At 41.1% G+C, this 22,037-nt stretch overlaps 1 protein-coding gene across 1 annotated transcript in view; it reads left to right on the top strand.

The window, feature by feature from the left end:
• The first annotated feature begins 66 nt into the window (after positions 1-66).
• The window catches only part of MRPS27 (mitochondrial ribosomal protein S27), a 56,976-nt gene continuing 35,005 nt past the window's right edge, over positions 67-22,037 (top strand). Inside the window, exons 1-4 of the mRNA XM_067568651.1 lie at positions 67-223; positions 2,769-2,846; positions 13,709-13,779; positions 15,045-15,103. Coding sequence (XP_067424752.1) covers positions 142-223; positions 2,769-2,846; positions 13,709-13,779; positions 15,045-15,103 — 290 coding nt within the window. The 5' untranslated portion in view covers positions 67-141. The remainder of the gene's footprint in view (positions 224-2,768; positions 2,847-13,708; positions 13,780-15,044; positions 15,104-22,037) is intronic.

The following is a 22,037-nucleotide window of genomic DNA, read 5'->3' as shown; positions in this document are numbered from 1 at the left end:
CTTCGCCGGTGCCTGCCTGCCTGTCTGACCTGATCGGGGAGGGTGCGCGTGCGCCACACTGTCTCTGCGCTTGTTCTCGCTGCCCAGCCTGTTTCCCCCCGCCCCCGTCTGAGTGGCAGGGATTGGTACGTTCCTTCCGAGATGGCGGCCCCCGCGCTCCGGCGAGCTGTGCTATGGGGCAGCAGCAGGGCTAGGGCCGTGAGAGTCCCCCGCGCCGCGCCAGGTGGGTGACGATGGAGCCCGCGGCCGGGCTGGGGGCAGCCCGCAGGCGTCACCTGCCGTGGGACTCGCTGTGTCCCTGGGCTACGAGCAGCCCCTTGGGGCGCTGACCCAGAGCGGGCCCGAGGCGAATTCGCCACCCCGCGAGCGGCTGTGCGGCTGGTGTGCCCGGGCGCCCTAGGCCAGGGCAGGAGAGCTGGGACCTGCTGCTCCTGGCTCTGCTGCAGCCTGCTGGGGTGACCTGTAAAATGGGGATCATCACCCCTCCCCCCCGGTGTAAAATGCCCTGCGTGCAAAGAGCGAGTCAAAGCTGAATGTCCACGTGTGTGGCTGCGTCTTGGCTTTCGCGCTCGGGGTTTACGGCAGGGGGTGCTGGCGCTGGCGCTAGCCCATTGGAGCCATAAACAGGAACGTGTGGGCGGGGCCATACACAGTTATACTAATAATGAATAGGAAGCCCCCTGGAGCTGCTCCGGACCCTAATCATTTGCTTATGCCCAGCGCTGGCTCTGACTACAGCCTGAGTATCTAGATCTACATGTCTTCCACATTCACCATCTCCCTAGTTACCTGTGTTTCAGGCTAATGTGAGCTAACGCTCTGCTGTGATGTTGGGCCTGTGAAAACTGCAGGGGTAAATGCTTAGCGAAAGCTAAGCATCTAAACTGACAAGCAACAGAAGTTAAAGAGGCAAGGTGGATGAGGTTGCCGCCTCTAATAGCCTGGGACCAACAGAGCTACACCACCACCACCACCACATACAGCAACTAAAGTTAACAGATAATTTTTATTAAAGCTTGGTGGATACATTTATTGGGTGTGTTTATAATTTCACTTATTTGAAATCTTTCCTTGTTACTTCATGGATGGGCAATGTACATGTCACAAAAATCACCCCTTTTCATTTGGTGCTTAAGTAATAACCTTGTCAAAAGTGAAGTGCAGGGAGGCTGAACTGCCCTCATGGTTAGGGTTGAAGCCTAATGGCCCAGCATTATGGATAAACTTGATACCTGAACTGTGTGTTCTGTGGATTAATCACATTTCAGTCTCTAAGGCTGGCATTCTTCATTCCAACTCTAACTGCATGTATGCACGCACAGACATGCAAAAGGGAAAATTGTTTTAAAATATCTTTAATTAAAATTATCCCAGTTTAAAACACCTATCACTTACATTGAAGAAAGGATGATACTAAATGCTTTTTGTGATTTGAAACCTTTTTGTACAACCGAATACATACAATAGTGTAGTTTGACCACAGGACTCCAGGCCAGCAGGTCTTTTTGATGTAAATTTGCAAAGAAATGCAGAGCTGGATGTCTTTTAAGATATATCTAAATAGACAGATAGATACTGGAATTGTGGTGAGGCAAAAGAGGTTCATCTTCTAGCCTCCAAGTATAAATAAATGTAGGCATAAGATGAAAAACAATAACATTAAATTTCATGAGGTTTGTTAGTAATTTCAGATGAGGACTTGAAAACAAGTGCTATGTACTGTGTTGAACCATAATAATAATTTGTATTTATAATATATAATTAAGCCAAATCTTTCAAAGCACTTTACATCCAAATCTGCACTTCTTTCCCCTTCAGCAGCACATGACATGCTACTCCTTGTATCTCTCAGATGTTCCTCTGCACAGTGGTGTTCCCTGTCTTCCAGGATTCAGCACTTGCCTTTGTCTTGCAGGAGATATGAAGTCTTGTTCATGTTTTACAGGGCCGCTGCCCCACAAATAGAGCTGGGAGAATAACCGTTTTTTATTTGGTTTGTTGGCACGTTGAAAAAATAATCCTTTTAAGTTGGATCTAAAGTGAAAAGTTGTGAAACTTTTGGCAAATAGAAAAAAGTTTAAAAAAAATCATTTTGGGTTGAACGAAATGTTTTGCTTGACAGTAAATGTTTCCTTTCAATTTTGAGCGTTAGCATTTGTAATTTGCTGATTAAAATTGAATCACATTTCAAAAGCCAAATCATTTCAAACCAAAAATTGTCACATTTTGTAGTGGGAAGTGTTTTGGGTTTGATTTATTTTCCAGAACAATTTACTGAAACTGACATGAAGTTCTGTGTTGTCAAATCTGTATTTTGTTTGGCCAAAAAAAAGTTTCAGTTGAAAAATTTAATTCAGCCCTAATCACAAATGTGCATGAACAGAGAAGTATGTGGAGAAAACTACATTTTTGATCTCATGGGGGTTTGTGCTTGTTGCTGTCATTCATGAATGTTTCCTGGTCTTTGGTTATTAGAAGCAAATCAGTGAAAAGAAGAAAAACATGTGAACAATAATGAAGGATAATGTTTGCATGCATCAAAGCTTTTAATCAATGCTAAAATTAAGTGTTGTGGAAATCCATTTCATGTTGAGAGAGACGGTACATGCTTCTAGGAAGACATAAAAATGACCATAGTAATGTCTCACAAAAACAATTTATTATCATTATTTCAGTGAATGGAAAATATGTCTAATAAAATATTCATTTAGTTAAATTGGCACCTTTAAGAGACCTGGCTTAGACAATCTTTATTTTTTTTAAATTAGGCAGAAGATCTATTCTTTCTGCAGCTTACTTGGACAGTGCCAAATGGGAAGAAAGAGAAAAAGAGGTGCACAGCTTGGGTAAGGAAAGAGTTATTGTACATTTACTCATCTTGTCTAACTGAAAAACCTAAAATCATTATGGAACAAATAATACCATTACTCACATTTTGTAGTACTTTACACTGTGAGTATTTGTGGAGTAAAATGCTACTAAGAGTAAGAAGATCAGAATCCAATCCTGTAAGTTATAAATATATCTTGCCTGTTTCTACTATTCATCCAAAACAACATTCAGACACAAGGGCAGACTATAGTGTTCATTAAAATTAGAAAAATGTATTTTTTGCCGGTATCAAGCGGAGCGCCGCAGGGGCCGTTCCTGGGGCCGGTTTTGTTCAACATCTTCATTAATGATCTGGAGGGTGGAGTGGATTGCATCCTTAGCAAGTTCGCAGGTGACACTAAGCTGGGAGGAGTGGTAGATATGCTGGAGGGTAAGGATAGGATTCACAGTGACCTAGACAAATTGGAGTATTGAGCTAAAAGAAATCTGGTTGAGGTTCAACAAGGAGAACTGCAAAGTCCTGCATTTAGGACAAAAGAATCCCATGCACAGCTACAGATTGGGGACCGACTGGCTAAGCAGCAGTTTTGCAGAAAAAGACCTGGGAGTTTCAGTGAACAAGAAGCTGGATATGAGTCGACGGTGTGCCCTTATTGCCAGGAAAGCTAACGGCGTATAGGGCTGCATTAGTAGTAGCATTGGCAGCAGATCAAGGGAAGTGATTATTCCCCTCTATTCAGCCCCGATGAAGCCATATCTGGACTATTGTGTCCAGTTTTGAGCCACGCGCTCCCCTCTCTTCCCCCCCCCCCCCCCCCCACACAGAAAGGATATGAACAAATTGGAGAGGGTCCAGTGGAGGGCAATGAAAATAATTAGGGAGCTGGAGCATATGACTGATGGGGAGAGGCTGAGGGAACTGGGCTTATTTAGTCTGCAGAAGAGAAGAGTGAGGGGAGATTTTATAGCAGGCTTCAACTACCTGAAGGGGGGTTTCAGGGAGGATGGAACTAGGCTTTTGTCAGTGGTCATAGATGACAAAACTAAGGCCTGGTCTGCACTGGCAATGGAAGTCGACGTAATGCTGCTTACATCAACCCCCTAAAGTATGCGTTTCCACTGGCACGCAAGTTTCACCGATCTAAATCGCTGTAAAAGTCGATCTAATAAAACCACCTTCGCAAGTGGTGTAGTGCTGAAGTTGAATTCCATGGGTCGCATTTGCATCAGTGTAGACAGAGCGCAACGTAAATCAATGCCATTGGCCTCCGGGAGGTATCCCATAATACTCTGTTGTGACCGCTCTGGACATTCACGCTCTGCGGTAACGTGGCCATATAAACAGGAAATAACTCCTCCTCTTAAGCCCTGGGAAATTTTGAATTACCATTTCTGGTTTGGACAGCGTGGAGAGAGCTTTGTAGCTGAACCACTCATGGCGACTGCATGGCCCAAACGCGCTCCAGCATGGAGTCGACCAGAGGTCTTGGATCTCATCGATCTGTGGGGCGAAGAGTCTGTTCTGGCTCAACTCCAAGCCAGCAAAATAAATTTAGATAGCTACGAGAAGATATCTCGTGGCATGTTGGAGAAGGAGCACAACAGGGATGCGCAGCACTGCCACGTTAAGATCAAAGAGCTGGGGCAGGCTTATCAGAAAACTAGGGAAGCTAATAGCCATTCTGGCTTCTCGCCCAAAACATGCTGCTTTTATGAGGAGCTGCATGCGATTCTTGGCGGTGACTCCACCACTGTGCCACCACACAGTATCGAATCCCAGTCCACAGAATCCCAGTCCAGAACGAATGAGGAGGACTCTCTGGAAGAGGAGGATGAGGAGAGCAGGGTGCAGGAGAGCGGCATATCCATTCTCCCTGAGAGCCAGGACTTGTTTGTTACCCCAGAGCAGCCCTGCCACACACACGACAGTGGGACTGATCGAGATGCCAGGGAAGGCATATCTGGTGAGTGTGTGGGGAAAATCTAATGTTTGTGGTTATGTCCCCAGTCCAGCTTCTTAAAAGGCGTTTGGGATTTTGAGGGGACAGGCTTCCTGGGTGTTGGCAAATTTCAGTGGAGGGTTACTCCCGGAACAGACTTTTATATGCAGAGGTATGCTCTGAGAATCCTCTGTGGATATCTCAAGGAAACTTTCATGTAGGTAATCTGTAATCCTTTGCAGAAGGTTTCTGGGGAGGGCAGCCTTATTTCTTCTGCCATGGTAGGAGACTTTACCGCACCACTGTGCTATTAAATGAACAGGCATCATCGCAGAACACAGCATAGCAGCATAAGGGCCAGGCCTGTACCCCGATGGTTGCAGCAAATTTTCCCTTTCCACCTGCGTTACCCTCAGTAGACTGATATCACACATGGTCACCTAGGGAAGATGGTGCAAGTTTAAAATACCCGACAAATACAGTCACTCCGTGTTATTCCTCTGCTGTGGACGGTGTCCCTAGGCGCCTCCCCAAGACAATTCCTAGTACTAGTATTGTTGCTGTGGGTGTCCTGGGTTGTGACACTGATTGCCCTATATTTTCTGCTGCTACACTTCACCTGCAGCGTCCTCTCATCTATTTTGCCCACCTCCTCCCAAACCAGTCCTTGGGTTGTTACAGGGGAGCCCGCTGAGCCCTCTCCTCTCCTCACTCAAGTGTGGATTGTGGAGATTAGTGCTAATTAAACCTCTCCGTAATGGATGCAAGGCCCCTTGCTTACCATGTCTGGACTGCCACTCCAACCCATCCACTACTTACAGATTGGAATGCGGGTCTGGCTTAGCTTTGTGAACATGAGGGGGAGTTCTTTTTACGTTGTAACATTTCTTTTATTACTTTGGGTCAGCTAACAATGACAACTTTGTGCATTGCTTTTCTTATAGTCGACACTTTGGCCTTCAGCTCGCCTTGCAGAACTCCTGCTGAAAGACTTTCCCAGATTAGGAAGCAGAAAAAAAAACTACAGGATGACATGTTTAACGAACTAATGAACACCTCCGCAGCTGCTGATACAGAACTCAGAGCCTGGAGGATATCTTTGTCTGAAAAACTAGACATGGACATCGAACACAGAAGATCAGCACAGGAGCGTGATACGCAACAGGAGACGTGCGTATTATGAGGGATCAGTTCGACATGCTGAGGCATCTGGTAGAGCTCCAGGAAGAACAGCAGAAGGACAGACTCTCTCTGCAGCCCCTCCAAAATGCTCCACCACCTTCCACTTTGTTATTAGCCCCCAACCCCAAGCGCTCTAGGAGAAAGCTGAGCAGGGTGCAGTATATGCTGCACTACACACCAGTGGAGGCGAGCAAAAGATGTGACAGCCCATTTAAGAGCTGCACGCAGCCACAGTTGCTTGTACAGTGACACTTTACAATGTTAACTTATCCTCCCCTCCCCCCATTGAAACAGGTCACAAATAAAACTTTGCAGCTTTAAAAAACATTTGTCTTTATTCATTCATAGTTTGGGCAGGGAAAGAAGGGGAGGGTGCCACTGGTGTGAGGGATGGGAAAGAGAAAGGCACAGCAGAGACATACATTACTGTGGTTCATTGCAAAATCATTTTTTCAATGCTTCTTGTAGGTGAAACACTCTGTGGTTGGCTCTGAGCGTAGCACTGGAATCTGGTTGCTCAAAATTTGCAGCCAGCCTATCAGCCTCCATGGCCCAACCCTTTTTTTACCCTTTGTTTCATGCAAATTATGGAGCACACAGCATGCAGATATAACTGATGGAATGTTCTTTTCACTGATGTCAAGCCTAGTGAGTAGATATCTCCATCTGGCCTTTAAAAGCCCAAATGCACATTCCACCACCTTTCTGCACTGGCTTAGCCTGTTACTGAAACACTCCTTCTTGCAGTCCAAGTGCCTGGTGTAGGGCTTCATTAGCCAAGGGAGCATAAGGTAGGCAGGATCCCCCAGGATCACTATTGGCATTTCAACATCCCCAATATTTAATTTTTAGTCAGGGAAGAAAGTGCCTGCCTGCATCTTATTTAACAGAGCAGAGTTCCGAAAGATGCACGCCTCGTGCACCTTTCCTGATCCACAAGGGCCTGCAACATCGAGACATATCCCTTCCGGTTTATGTACTCACTGGCAAGGTGATCAGGTGCTAGGATAGGGATATTTGTGCCATCTATTACCCCACCAAAGTTTGGGAACCCCATTGCAGCAAACCCATCCACTATGTCCTGCACGTTTCCCAAAGTCACTACCCTTCGTAGCAGAAGTTTATTAATGACCCTGCACACTTGCATCACAGCAGTTCCAACGGAGGATTTCCTGACTCCAGGAGGTATTTGTGATGCTCACAATGATGGTGCAGAGCTGAGCGGGCTCCATGCCTCTCCGGCAATGGCGTTTGCGCGGCATAGAAAAAAGGCGCGAAAAAGCATTTGTTTGGAACAAGAAGGGAGGGGGAGGAAACATGTTGCATTATGGGAGGCCAGTAAGTTTCCCAAAAGCCTCTGCAGCTAGTTGCACTGTGGGATAGTTACCCATGGTGCACTGCTTTGAATGTCGACCAAAACGTTGCGACTGGGGACGCAAAAGCCCAACACAAGGAATGTGGTGTGATCACACTCCTGTGACTTCTACAATTTGGCAGGTGAAAGTCGATTTAAAGTAGATTTTTTGTCTAAAAAGTTGATTTAAAGTAAATCGACTTCACTCTGCAGTGTAGATATACCCTAAGTGTATATACCCAAGTTGCAATGTGGGAGGTCTAGGTTGGATATTAGGAAAACCTTTTTCCACTAGAAGGGTGGTGAAGCACTGGAATGGGTTACCTAGAGAGGTGATGGAATCTCCATCTTTAAAGGTTTTTAGGGCCATGCTTGACAAAACCCTGGCTGCTGGGATGATTTAGTTGGACTAGATGACCTCCTGAGGTTCCTTCCAACCCTAATCTTCTATGATTCTCTGTAAATTAAGTGTTTACTTCAGAAAACACACAGATTGTGTGGGTTTGTTTTTTTGTTTTTTTTTTTTGGTCTAAAAAGTTCAAGTCCCCGTTCTAGGTTTTGATATCAAAATTTAAAAGGCAGTCTTACTTTTTATTGTAAGTAATATGAAAGAAGATCTGTTAGATCTGCAAGATGTCATTTTGTGAGCTACTGGAGGATAATTCTCACTTTTACAAAAGACTGACTCAGATCGCAGTTTCTGCTAAATTTTTTGCTGAGATTTTTTGAGTCTATCAAGAAAATTGAAACACTTAGTTTTGGATTGGTTCTACATTATGTGCTATGGTGCTTCCTGGGACTTGTCGTCTGGGTGCTCAAGTTACCTCTTTTGGGCTGAGCATGTCTGGACTACATCTCCCATTATGCACCACAGTATCCCCTCTGACTGAGTTGCATGGTGTATCATAGTTTCATGGCAAGCTTTCATCTTCCTTCAGGCAAAGGGATCTTCCTAGCCCTGACTCTGAGGCTGTAATCTGATTGCAATTATGCTTGGATAAACCTGGATGAACTGCACTGAGGACCAGTTCATGCCAGTAGTGATTTTGTGTGTGTGTGGGGGGGGGGGGAGGGTGTTTGCAACTGTAGAAACTGGCGGTGGGGAGAAAAAAATACTGCAGTATCCAGTCTGTTTCCTTGCCAGTGCAAGAGGGTGTCTTACATCAAGAGTGGAAGTCTTTCTAAAAGATACAGTCTAGCTTAACCAGAAATTATGTGCTAGATGCAGAAATTAGTGGGTGACAGTCTGTCACCTGCGTGATGCAGGAGGACAGACTAGATGATCACAATGATCCCTTTTAGCATTAATTTTTATCGATCTGTGAACAGTACATAACTATAGTACTCTATAGTACATAACTTTTTCTTACTTACTTCTTATGACTTACTAGTCATAAGTAACTAGACTGATACTAACTCTTTTTACTGTACGTAGGCTACCAAAGAGTTTTTGGATAGCAATGACTATAACCCTGATCATACAGATACTTAGTAGATGGTTGGATTTACTCATGCCTCTAGTGACTTTCATGAGCTCTTTTATGACACACTTTTTGGGGAGGCAGACTGCAACCTTTTTTCTTCCTGAGAACTTTGACCAAAGTATGTATAGTTATCTACTTGCTGCCTCTGAAAGTCAAGACCACTTTGCCCTTTCTCAGAGTTATTAGAACAGATTAATTCATTTGGCTTGGGTTTCTTGTTCCTGAAGGAACAAAAAAAAGTTAGTAAAACCATGTCATCTCTAATAGCATGTTGGGGGAGATGACATCACAGACATTCAGGCTGTAGTCTGTCTCCATTAATTGTGTTGCTGCACATTTAATCTTGTGTGTAAGAGCAAAAAGAGATAATTACTACTAGGATGAATTATTCATATTAAGACGACGTCTTTGTTTTAGTAATGTTGATCAATTTTTCATGAACTCTTCATCTCCCACAGAACACTATAATGAGAATGAAGATTAAATTGGCACTTACCCCTCCTGTACTTGTTCTGCTGGTAGAGGCCTATAATCTCCACAGTTGTCAATGTGGCACATCTCATGATGATTTAAAGAAAGTATTTTTGATATAAAGAAATAAGAAAAAACTGTTCTTGCAAAAAAAAAAAAAAAAAAAAAATTATATTCCACTGCTTTGATGACATGGTGGTATTTCAAGCTTGTTCATTTACTGTGTTTATATCCGAGCAATGTATTGTTACAATCTTGTCTCCATCAAAATAAATAGCAGCCTCAAGTTAATGTTTCCAGAGTGGTAGGATTTTGAGACATTCAAGTATTGGAAATGTACAGAGGAGGACATTGGTTAGTTTTGGTTGTGGAATGGATGCGAAAGAACAGATTGTGAGATGTCCTGCTTTTCATTTTCAAATAGCCTACTGATAGGAAAGAATCTGTTTAATAATAATAATAGACTCTCTTCTGAAAGTAAGATGCTCGGAAAGTGGGAGGACTGGATGGACCTACGTTCTTTAACATTTCAGTTGCACTAACAAAGGTGAAGTTACCTAATAGATCGATGGCAAGTACAGACTGCACAAGTGGGCTGCAAAAATAATTGTTTTTTTCTTTTTGCTTGAAAAAGAATTGTTATAATTATCAAAGCTGTCCTATCAGAACAGTAGATGGCAGTGCTCTCTTTGTAGAAGTTAGTGACTCTCATTCAAGATACTGGTTATAAAAATCGGTCCTTTCTTGATGGATCCTAAGAATGTGGAGACCAGTTGAGAGTAGTCAGACATTTCATGTCATACTAAAGTTGTAGGGTGAGCACTTGACTCAAGCCCTCATTAAATCTCCCAAGATAGGACAGGATTTTTTCTCCACAAGCACCGTTTTTTGTTTTTTGTTTTAAATAGAAACAGAATTTTAGTACTTGAAAATTCTGCACTGAAGTATCTTCACTAGTAGGTATGCCATATATGCCAGCTTCCCACCGTGGCCTCATCAGTGCGCTTCAACCTTGTTCTTGATGGATGTGAGAGGATAGTTCATTCTCCATGCCAATTACATGTTTGCCATAAGGGTGCCAGTTGTCAGAATGATTTGTGCAGTGGACAGATGTCCATCAGGAACAGAATTCAGATCCTATTCATGTCACATTGGCCTCCAAATAGCAAAAAGATGTTTGCCATTGACCTGCGTTATATTTGAAAATCAGTGACTTGGGAGGTGAAAGAAAGACTCTTTCATTAGTAGGTCCCCTGAGCCATGCAATCCCAGGAAGCAGGAATTTTAGTTTCGATGAACAGATTTAAAAATAAATTAACAAGAAATCCTAGAGCCCATTATTCCCATGACTAAAGGGGTGGGGGGAAGGTGATGCCTTCAGTTTGTGACCCCCACTCTTACCTTAGTTTTTTTAAATACATGACATAATATACAGTTATATTGTCTTCTGTAGTCTAATGAAAATTACCTTTTTATGAAAGATAATAATTCAGTAAAAATTAACCTTGTATGGGTACATATGAGAGTTGATCCTATTGGTCTCCTATTTGATAATTAGCACTGCTGGGCAAATAGCATAAAAACATTTTCTGTGGATATTTGTTAGAATTTAAATAAAAATTCACTTTAAGAATGTAAATACCCCTTCTGTGTTTCCACACACATGGTCAGGTTTTATTGCCATGAAAGCGACGAATGTAAATCATGCACCTGCATTCAGATACTCCCACGAGTAGGGTAGAGCATTTGATCAGTACAAAAACAATTGGTTAACCAGTCAGATGTTGTCAAACAGTGTACAAACTGTTAAAATACTTGAAGCACTAATTTATTAGAACAGTATCAAAAGAGACTTTATGGCCTCCAGTAGGCTTAGCCTTAGATACTAATGCCTAATTACAAAAAACAAGTTACTTAACTGAGTTACATTAACTTAGAAAAATGCAAAACACAATGAAATAAAGTTCTAAAGAATGGCACCATGATGTAATTCAAAAGGTAGGCCACTGCCTTCAGGGCATTCTTGCTGGAATATTTGACAGTAGTCAAATAGGGGGTTAACTGACGTAATTTGAATGGTCATTTGGCCAGCTTGCCAAGCCTACCCACACCACAGCTACATTTTTTATTAAATAGCAATCCACAGAATTAAATTCAGAAAAAAACCTATTTAATTTAAAATAATGAATTTCAGAAAAATCAGTCTGCTCACACACTCTGCAGACAGAAGCAAACATAGCATATGTTCATTGCAAATTATTCATTCATCTCTAGTGACTACAGTAAAAGCTAGTTTGGTTGGCAATGTAGATACATTTTCAGGTAACCTGAATAAAATTTCAGTTTCTGTCTTCTATACTTTAAGCTTTAATTTTAGTGTGATTTTTACACTGGGGCTGAGGGAGCTGTGCTAGTGGTGCATGTTACTTTCTGTGGTAAAGTGCTGAGAGATTTCCAGTTTCATTGACAGATCAAGGGGCTAATCCTGCAAGTCCTGTGTATGTAACTCTCATCAAATACTTTAATGGGAGTTCTCTGTATGAGTGTCTTGCAGGATTGGACACCAACACTCAAAGCAGTCCTAGGCATCATCTTTCAGCTTCCGACAGAGATGCATTAAATCCTCAACAACTCAATGAATTCTGAAAGATGACTGCTACAAATGTGTTCCTCAAGCTGTATATTCATTCACCACAGAACCATGTTGCAATAGTGTTTAAATACTGAAGATTCTTATTTAATACTTTCCTGTTTTATTCCCTGTGTAAATTAAGAACTCTAGACAGTCTTCTGAACGTGTTCAAGTGAGCACCTTTCTGTAACTAGTGTTTTGCTAATTGCTGCCAACCTGATGTTGCTGCTACATCTGTTATCCCCAGAAGAGTAGTTCATTCCACTGTTTGAATGTTATCACTGTTGTTAAGAATCAAAATGGCCTCTCCAATTGTTATCAGTTGTCTAGACCTAGATCAATGGATCGGCTGCAGGGGGATTGAATTACGCAGTCCCTTTACCATTCCTTCTCTCCTTCACATTTTCTCTGGTGGTAGGGCCCTCAAATTTATTTACCCCACTGGAGGATCAGGCACAATGGAGCCTTTCCTCTTCCCTGTCCTGACTACGCTCCCCTTACGTACTCTTTTGGAAGCATAGAGCTTAATAAACATCTCTTGGGCTAGGAATTATGGCCATTGAATATCACAATGACAGATGGAAAACAAATATAAAAATAATCATAGAATCATACCCACCCCTTCTCTTGGTTGCACTGCAAGAGCCTGATTCAAAGCCCATTGAAATCAATGGAGAGACTCTCAGTGATTTCTCAGTAGGCTTTGGACCCGGCCCAACTGAGTTGCAAAGGGCTCCTTTGAGACAGTAGAGCCATTTGGAAAGGAGGCTGGGGGAAAGTACTTGCAAATCACTAGAGCTGCAAGACAGGAAAAGTACTCCTGAGGCCACTGCCAAAACCATGGAGGCATTTGGTATTCCTGACTCTGCAGTGGAGCAGATACACAGGAGAATACGGACACAGTGACTCTGTCTCTTGGTATCATGGATGAGATACCCTTCGTGCATATCTACGAAAGAAACAAAGCTGATCTGAGGGACGCTGCAATAGAGCTTTTTCCAAGACGTTGTTGAATAAAAATGGAAAAATAAGATTTTAATAAGATGCAACTTAAATTTATCAAATTCAGTCCCATTTGGGACAGCCCAAAGTTTAAAACCACTGTATAGACCGGGGGTGGCCAACCAGTGAGAGACAAAGAGCCGCAGTTATCTTGCCCTCAAGTAGCGCGTCAATTTCACTTCCCCTCTTCTCTCTGCCACCCACAGTTCCACAGATCTGTCAATTTCGGTGGCAGCTTGTCAATTTTACTCCCCCTCTTCTCCCCAGCGCTACATATGTCTGAGCAATGAGCCGCATGCAGCTCCTGAGCTCTGGGTTGGCCACCCCTGGTATAGACAATAGTTAAAAATACCTTGGTGGGTGTTATTGGATCAGGCTACTGGGATGTTAATAAAATACTGCTACTTTGCCCAATTTACATTTGACTTGATGTTTATCTTCTTCAAACTTCTAGGAGTTGTGTTGGTTGTTTCTGTGACTTGTATTTTATTATAAGTAATTAAAAACAAATAAATGCACTGTCCAAACTTGAAAAGAACAGTGAACTTTCAAGGCATCTATCCAGCTTTTTTAGGCACTTATTAATTTCACCTGATGCATTAGGGAAGCTTTCTCTCCCCTCCCCTCCCATATTAAGCATTTTAAAAAACCTTTGATGGATTTTTTTCTAACTCCAAATTAAAATAAAATATGTTATTAAGAACTGGTGTTTAATTTCGTGACTGCAGCCCTATGCCAGTTTGCAGAAGAGTTAATTTTGTTCAGTAACTTTGATTAGTGGAAAATAATTATTTTGCATGTGTTTCTACAGTTGAATTGGCCACATTAATGGACAAAACCTATGAAAGAAAGCTTCCCGTCAGCTCTTTGACGATATCAAGGGTAAGGAAGAAGATACCACTATTAACAAGATGGGAATGACATGAGAATACTTAAGAAACCAAATGAACTCCTGAGGGATAGATGTCATCTGTACTGGGAGTTCAGCTGTAAACATCTTGTTATATTGTTACATTTAAGACTTAGCTGTGTAAACCTCTGTCTGCTGTCCACCTGATTTCTCTGCTCTTGTACTTGGATTGTAAGCTTTTCAGGGCAGAGATTGTCTTTTTGTTGTGTGTTTTTATAGTGCTAACCACAGGGGGGCCTGACCCATGACTGGGGTCCCTAGATACTCCCACAATACAGATAATCAATATATTAGATCAGATTCACTGAAACTGGCAAAGAAGGATGTAACTTACAAGACCCATCCCAGTGGAGTGCTAGCAGCGCTGCTGTTGCCTGCCCTTTTGTGGTTTCCATCTGCGATAGCAACAGCTTTAAAATTCACCAGCTTCTCCATAGGAACCCCATCTGCACAGGTGACTAAGGGAATGCACTTAATTAGTGCATTGCCTGGCCATGCATGCTCCCTCCTCCACTTCAGGCCTCCCCCTCCCCCCCCCCCCGTGTGGATTGTGATCACTTTCTATAACTGCGATTTCCCCCCCTTTTCCCAGTAGACTCCACCAGCATACTGGCTTGGGTTAAATTAAGCCAATAAGCTATTCTTATTGTAAATCTTAGCCTCTGCCATACGCTCCTACGTTAGATTTATTTTGGGAATGGAGGAGGAAGATGTGTGTTAAATTCTCTTTATTCAAGAGATTGTGATGTTTTTCCTAGACTTTGCTAGCACAGTAAGAGATACACACACAGTAAGAGAGAGCCCCTGTCCTGAACATCTTGCAGTATAAATAGACAAGAAACAAAGAATGGAAGAAAAGGATTATTTTTAAAGATAGGGAATGGAAGCACAGAGAGCTTAAGTGACTTGACTTAAGGATGGAGCCAGGAACAGAATCTAGGTCTCCTAATTCTTGATCTGGGGCCTTAACAACCACACCATTCTTAGCCTTTCTAGACTGTATGAAACAAATGGAGACAATTGCTGACTCTTCAGATTATGCAGAATTTCTTGAATGTTTTATTTTTGCTTGTTTTCTTTTAAACAAACACTGTAAAAATGAAGTCAGTTACTAAACAAAGTTAATAGTTTTTTATTGTGGCTAGATAAATAAATGTGAACCAAAATTAATAATGTCTTAATGTTCTAATATGCATTGTGAGTGCTATACAGTAAAGTTTTTTTATTTTTAAATCAGCTTATTGACAACATTTCTTCACGAGAAGACGTGGATCAAGCCGAGTATTACCTTTACAAGTAAGCATCTTTTTCCCCAGCCTGATCTTTGGGTCTTTTCTTTTCTTCTTTATTCTTTACAGGAATGACACTTCACCACTTGGATTTAACTTGGATTTCTGTGTTTCAAAGTACATATCTATTGTTCTTATAACTTAATTGAGGGGTGTTTTAATATTCTTGGTGCTGGTATGGTCACTCTGTTTCCTATCCTCTAGCACTAGCTCCTGTCAGGCATGCTGATTTTGTGCAACACAGCAACTAATGTATACCATCAGCTATGCCCTAAGTAAGAGATGGTAAAATAAGGAATAATGTTTCTCTAAAATTTCCTTCTGTTGACTTTCTCTAGGTCATAACTTAATTAAATCAGCTGTTATTGTGTCTGCATGTGTAAATATAGTACTCAGGGCAGCTTCTTGGTCTGCTTCCTCACTCAAAAGAGCCAAGAAATAGGGTGCTGTGGCAATGATTGAGTTAGGAAGGCTAGAGGAGTTACAGTTTATCCCCTTTCAGCTTTAATTGTTCTGAATAAGCTGTATGATTAATTTTTTCCCCCACTGGCATGTTCACTGTAACATACTACTTTGCTAGTTCTAGAGAAGTCAAATGTCTAAGCAGATTTTGGCCTCCTTAGATTGAGAGGAAGTAAACCTTAATGAACACTGAAATAAAGTCAATAATATATTTGTATTGCTATATGTATTCTGATATTTACATTTTCAAAAGTAGAGAGGAGAGATTTCTGTGCAAATATGTAAGTCTTCATTTGCATGTTCTTTTACTATGATTAGGTAATTAGATATTTGAAAGTGCCAATGGTCATTTTAGCAAATAACTTGTATACACAGTTGCTGTAAGTACATGCACAGTTGTAAATGCAGTTACATGAAGACTTCAGGTCTGAGATTTCGAACATTTGAAACTTAATATCTCTGTCATGAGTGGATCAGGAGGAGTACAGAGCTTCTAGCATAAAATATGTGGAATCAAGGTGTATTAAAAATCCTGTTCAGTAATACTTACACACTCCACTGCTATAAAGAAAATAAAAAGGCCAGGGGGAAATTGGGACATAAAGCACATTCTAGTAAAGCTTGGTTCCCCTGACAAGGTCTCTTTAGTTTCCTCTAGAAGACTGAGATCTGCTGGTAACCATATATTCTGGAGAGAGATGCTGTGCTCTCAGAGAAGTACTCCCTGCTAGGCAGAATTCAATTTGCTCTGTGAAAAATGACTGTCTTGAATAGAAGAAGAAAATGCCAGGCCTGTACTAGGATTTAAATGGTGGTGTGTTAGAACATATTAGCTAACATTCTAAAAATTCTAGTGTAGATGTCAACACCCACTAAATTGGGTGGGTTGAAACTTAGGGGGTGCCTGTGGCGGAAAGGGAGCCAGTCACGATAGGGATTATAGGGTATTATAGTAATCTTAATAGCAATGTGGTGCAGACTATTCGGTCACAGAATGATGCACATGAGATCAAGGTATCTGGAATTGACTGTTCAACTGTGGATGACATATCATACGGTTTTTCTCCTAGTAAGAAATAGGAGGTTCAGAGATCAATTGGAAGCATGAAAAGGTTTCCACAGCAAGGGAGAGAGAATAGATTGGGATGACTTTGTTCATAAATAATTTCCCCCTATTACTCACTCAGGTCTAATTAGGACTCTGAATTTAAAAAAATAAATAAATAAATTTCAGATTGCATTCTAAAAACGAGATTAATAGTCCAGAAAAACAGTTGCAGATATTTACCACTTATTTGAAAAATAGTAGATTTCCCATAGCTAGCCAACTGGGATATAGTTATTCACATATACCATTCGATTGGTTATCACTGTTTGAGATTTTAAGATTAATCTGTTGAGAAAATAGAAATGTATTTTTTGTCACATAACTTGTTCTCAAAACGCATAAATAAGCAAGACAACAAACAGTGAAGAGAAGTCTGTAATCCATGTGAAAATGTAAACAAACCCCTTATAACATCACTTTTCCTTTTAAATGAAAAAAAATGCACTGGCTTCAGGAAACGAAAAATGGTATTGATGCAATCCGTTGGTTCTTTTTCCTTCACATTTCACACTTAGACTAGAGTTCACATGAAGGACACATTTATAAAGAGATCTCTTTGTGGCTGGGAGATTGTTAGAGAGAGAGCGCATGTACAGTGTTCAGCCAGCCATTGTCATCAGGCATAAAGGAAGCAGGGGAGCTAAAGAAGGAATAGCAACTTTAACTAGGAATCACTCTCTTTTTGGGTTGTCACATCCTTAATATTGTAAAAGAGCTCTGTGCATATCATTTTTGTTTATAAAAGGAAAAAATGGAAAATATTTTTCACTGGTGCTGTGTAAAGTTTAAAGGTCCCATTTATGAGCAAATGGCTTTTAAATTTCATTATAACTAAGCTGTTTGTATCACTAGATAAATGCAGGTAAACACAGAACTCCCAAACCACCTAGACTACAGCTCTCTCTTTCGCTAACTAGAGTCTAAACCTATATCAGTAATGGGGAGCCTTTTCGATATAGTGCCACTTACTCTGGCACCTGGCTTGGGCCCATTTCCAGGTGGAGGTGGTACGTCCAAAGGGATGGCTGGTATCCTCCCAACACAGGGTTGTCAAACTCATTCTATGGAAAGGACCATATTACACTTTGAATTATGGGTTAATAGGACAAAGACCATACCTCCTATCCACAGCAAATCTCACATGCAAAGACTGAGGATAGAACATGACTTATTAATAACTAAACCTTAATTTATTTAAGTAGCTATTGCATTCAGTAAGAATGCTGTTTCTTTGAGGTAGTTTGTGTGTAGTTACCTGATTTGTGCACATATTTGCATTGTGTGCGCGCAAATGCAGAGTGCAAATATAAGGGAAGCATCTGTTAGATCACATGGATAGACGTAACGTGTCAGAGAGACAAGTATGTGTGGAGGGATGTGGAAAACAGGAGTGATAAGGTGGAATGGGAAGAACTGGAGGGGATGGGACATACCAGGTGGTTGGAAAGGGTTTAAAAACAGCACAAGAACAAGAAGGAATCAAGGAGCTAGAATAAGGGAGACCACGTTTGGGTTTAATGCCAACACTTAACTATGTCAATTCAACATTTTTTTGGCACGTGCAAACATGATGATTTACTATCACTAATCTCTCAGTGGTTTTTTTTGGAGGAAAAATAATATAGCCAGGCTGAGAACACTTATAGCCAGAAGTTTTTATGACCAGTATTTCAACTCCTCAAAGTGGAGGGTCATTCTGAATTTTTACTTCCAAGCTACTCAAGTACAGTTCCTATATTCCAGTTCTCATTTTCCCTCCTCCTCCCTGTCCCTTCATCCCCTTATCCTACTAATTTTTGCACCTTCTTTTGTTCCACATCCTATGACTGGAATTCCTTTCCTTTTCTTGTTTGCCAAGCAACCTTCTTCCTCTGCCTGACCTTTCATTAATAACCTATGACGAGCCCAGTCGCTCACTCATGATGTTACACATACAGCTTACTTTAGATAGAGCTTGAACCAGTTAGGTGTAGTTGTACTTGGTTTTACTGCCTGTGTTTAAATTAGTCTCCCGTGCTCCCTTTCATATGTGTACATAAGGGAAGACTGCATTTGTGGATGTGGCATGGGGGGACACAGAAGGGAGTCCCCCACATAGCCCACCAGAGGCTCTGAAGTGAGAAGGGTGCAGGGCACCAACCTGGTCTCCATTAGATTAACCCACCCCACCCTCAAAATCCCAGTGGCACAGCAGCATAAGTTACAGCAATGGAGTCTGCAATAATTTATACTTTTCCTCCTCCATGCTGCAGAACCCTGCCTTCAATAAAGGAGACTTTTTGGTCAAGGGAGCCCATGGCAGCACAGCTCCTGCAGGGACAAGCAGCAGTTCAGATGCCCTTGACCATTGCATAGATATCCCTGAGACCCACCTTGATTGCCAAGGGTCTCCAGGTTTAGTGTGTGGAACATCCTGTCCCTTTTGCAAAGAGGCAGATGTGTTTGGAGGAAGAATCAGAAGGAAACGTATGAAAGTTGTCATTTCTGTTCTGTGGTTATTCCTGTATATGGGAGTATTGGCCCTTTAAATTGTAAGCTGCATAGACAGGGACTTTTTGTATATGGCCAAAACAATGCACATTCAGTGACTACAGGGACATTCCAGAACACTGATTAGTATATTTAGTGTATTGAAATACAATATGCTTAATGTATTTAGACCTTCTTAAAGTTCTCTGCTTTAAAACTGTGGGTCATTAACCAAACCACAGCATGCTGCTCTGTCAAGAATAGCTGTGTGCAAAAGGGTACACTGCATTGTGGGAGAATATCAGTAACAAGAAATCCCATTTTGAAGCATGACATCAGCTGCTTGTAGTGCTCCTTTTTTTGTTCTCTTTTGAATACTTTTTTTTTGTTTGTTACTGTCTGACTTTCAGATCCTTTCATCTCCTAGGATCCCAACAGAAGTTCTAGTCAGAATTCAGAACACTTTGTCTGCATCAAAGGCGGACGGTTTGCCCCACTTTGTCCTGTCTTATTGAAATGTCACTTTTCTCTGTTCATGACTGTTATCAGATGATATAATTATGAGTATATTAGGGCTGAATTTTTTGCTGACATAACTTCATTGATTTAGGGCTTTACGCAAGCAGAGAATGACCCTTAGAGTGTACCACAGAAGTAACATGGAGTTTTTACCAAGAGACCCCTTTACAGGCTTTTTGTTTGTACTAAGCATACAACCATAATGTTGAGGGGGGAAATGTGATATATAAAAGGTACCAATCCAGCATGTTACATCTTCTGTAGATGAGTCACCTTTGGCTTAAAATTAAGAATAGCGTTGATGCTATATATGTCTGAGACTCAAAACAGCAGAAACATGGATGTTTTGTGTAAGCACAATCTTTATGGAGTGTTTTATTGGCCCTGCTCGTCTGATATCAGGGTGTGAGATGTCCTTTTAAAAATGCAGGTACTTCCATAGATTTGACTGTGTATTCCAAGATTTAAAAAAAAAAAATCAGTACATTATTATAATTGCAAAATGATGCAAAATCAAGCTATAAAGCTTTTTATGTATGCTATTCTTATAGTTCTGCTTGTAGTAAATTACATTTTTTAAAAGCTTGATTTCCACTCTCTCAAATCGTTTCAGGACCACGGCAGTCTATAGATGCATGAAATTAACTTTGTTCCTCAGAGTGCCAAAGCATCAATCTGATCTAATATCCCATGTTACAAAATAAATTTAATCTGAAGTGAGTATGCATGCCTGCCTTGTATCTGCTGCCACAGATTAGGTTAGATACTTTTGTGCAAGTCAAGCAGCTGAATGTTAGTTGGAGCTACATATCCCAAAATATTACTTAAAATGATCACAATGCATTAAATAAATTTGCCTCAGCACTGTCTAGTTGTATTAATTTGGCACTACTGTGATAGTTTAATTAATTTCTTTGTAGTGTGTACACATACTGGTATTTCATAACATACTGTAACATGATACTATGCAATGTAGGGGCCTAATCTTGTGAGATGCACAACTCCCATAGTCCTCCATTCTGAGTCATAGCAACACCACAGGAGCCCTGGTCCAACTGTCTTATCTTTCAGAATTTGTACATTGTGTACCCAGAGTTTATAAACTCTGCAGGAATCATTGTGGACTGGTAACTAGCCTCTACCCTTCAAGACCTTGAGCACTTCAGGCACCATGTCTAAAAATCTCACTGAGCACTGAAGATTGTGAGAGCTAAATGCTGCAGCCCCTACTCACCTAAGTAGCTGCACTTAAATCACTGGAGCTGTTGGTATAAGTAAGAGGTGCAGGACACATCACAAAAGGTAGTCTTAGCACACAAAGGTTTTCTTTTTTCTGTAGCACATAACTTTTCAGTTACCTAGTCAACTCAGTCTAGCCCTGTACACTAGTTCTCTCTCAGACCTGGTGAATGTACTGAATTTGAAGTTTCTAAACTACACATACAATAGCCAAAAAAAAGTAAAGTCGTTTCTTTTTAGGAAGTCATGTTTTGAAGTTACAACAGTTGAAGACATGCAAGTGGTTAAAACTGTGTGTGTATAGAATAATCTGCTAGGAGAGCTCATATAAACTTCAGATGGAAAAACTCTTTTCTGGGGAAGCATCACTCAGCTTAATAAAAGGAAAGAAAGAATCTTACCATGTTAATTGAGCAGTCAGTTCACTGACTCCAAAGCTGTTCAGACACATGAGAAATCTAGTCAAAAAGTAGGGGTGAAATCCTCATCTTGTTGAAGTCAATGGCACTTTTGCCACTGACTTTAATAAGGCCAGGATTTCACCTCAGGCCAATACTAGGTAATGAGAAACATTGGATAAATATTGCCACAACTAATGAGGGACGAAAGAGTGAGTTGAAAATTAAGAAGAAAGAAAGTTATGTGTAAATTATCATAGTTTCATTGAAATGAACGGAGCAATGTCTGGTTACACTAATTATGGACCTGGCCGTAAGTGAATCATCATAGTGACCGAGAAAAGAGGCTGTTTTTATACAAGAGGGGAAATACTCAATATAGACTAGGTTAGGTACATTTTCTTGTCAAGTACTCCGATAGCTATTTGTTGCCATATTTGCAGAAAAAAAAACCAAACTTTTTTTTTTGGGGGGGGATTAGTACATAAATAAGAAATAAAAAAAAACATCTTACTAAATGCCCTAAAAGCCACAAATCAAGGAAGAAGGCCATACTGATTAAAAAGTAGACTTGGTTTAGAGGGGAAGTGAAGGCAGCTGTAAAATTGATGAAGATGAATCTAGATAAGTTTCATACTGGAAACAGGTGTACATTTTTGACAGTGAGGGTAATTAATCATTGAAATATGCAACAGGCTCACTCACCATTGGGATGTGCCTCCTTCTGTCTCACCTGGGGATTAGCT

Source organism: Emydura macquarii, unplaced genomic scaffold, assembly GCF_026122565.2.
Source record: "Emydura macquarii macquarii isolate MOO-44397 ecotype Brisbane River unplaced genomic scaffold, CSIRO-AGI_Emac_v2 contig_2897, whole genome shotgun sequence".
NCBI lineage: Eukaryota > Metazoa > Chordata > Testudines > Chelidae > Emydura > Emydura macquarii.
The sequence above is the reverse complement of the archived record's forward strand: the minus strand, read 5'-3'. Positions and strand labels throughout refer to the sequence as shown.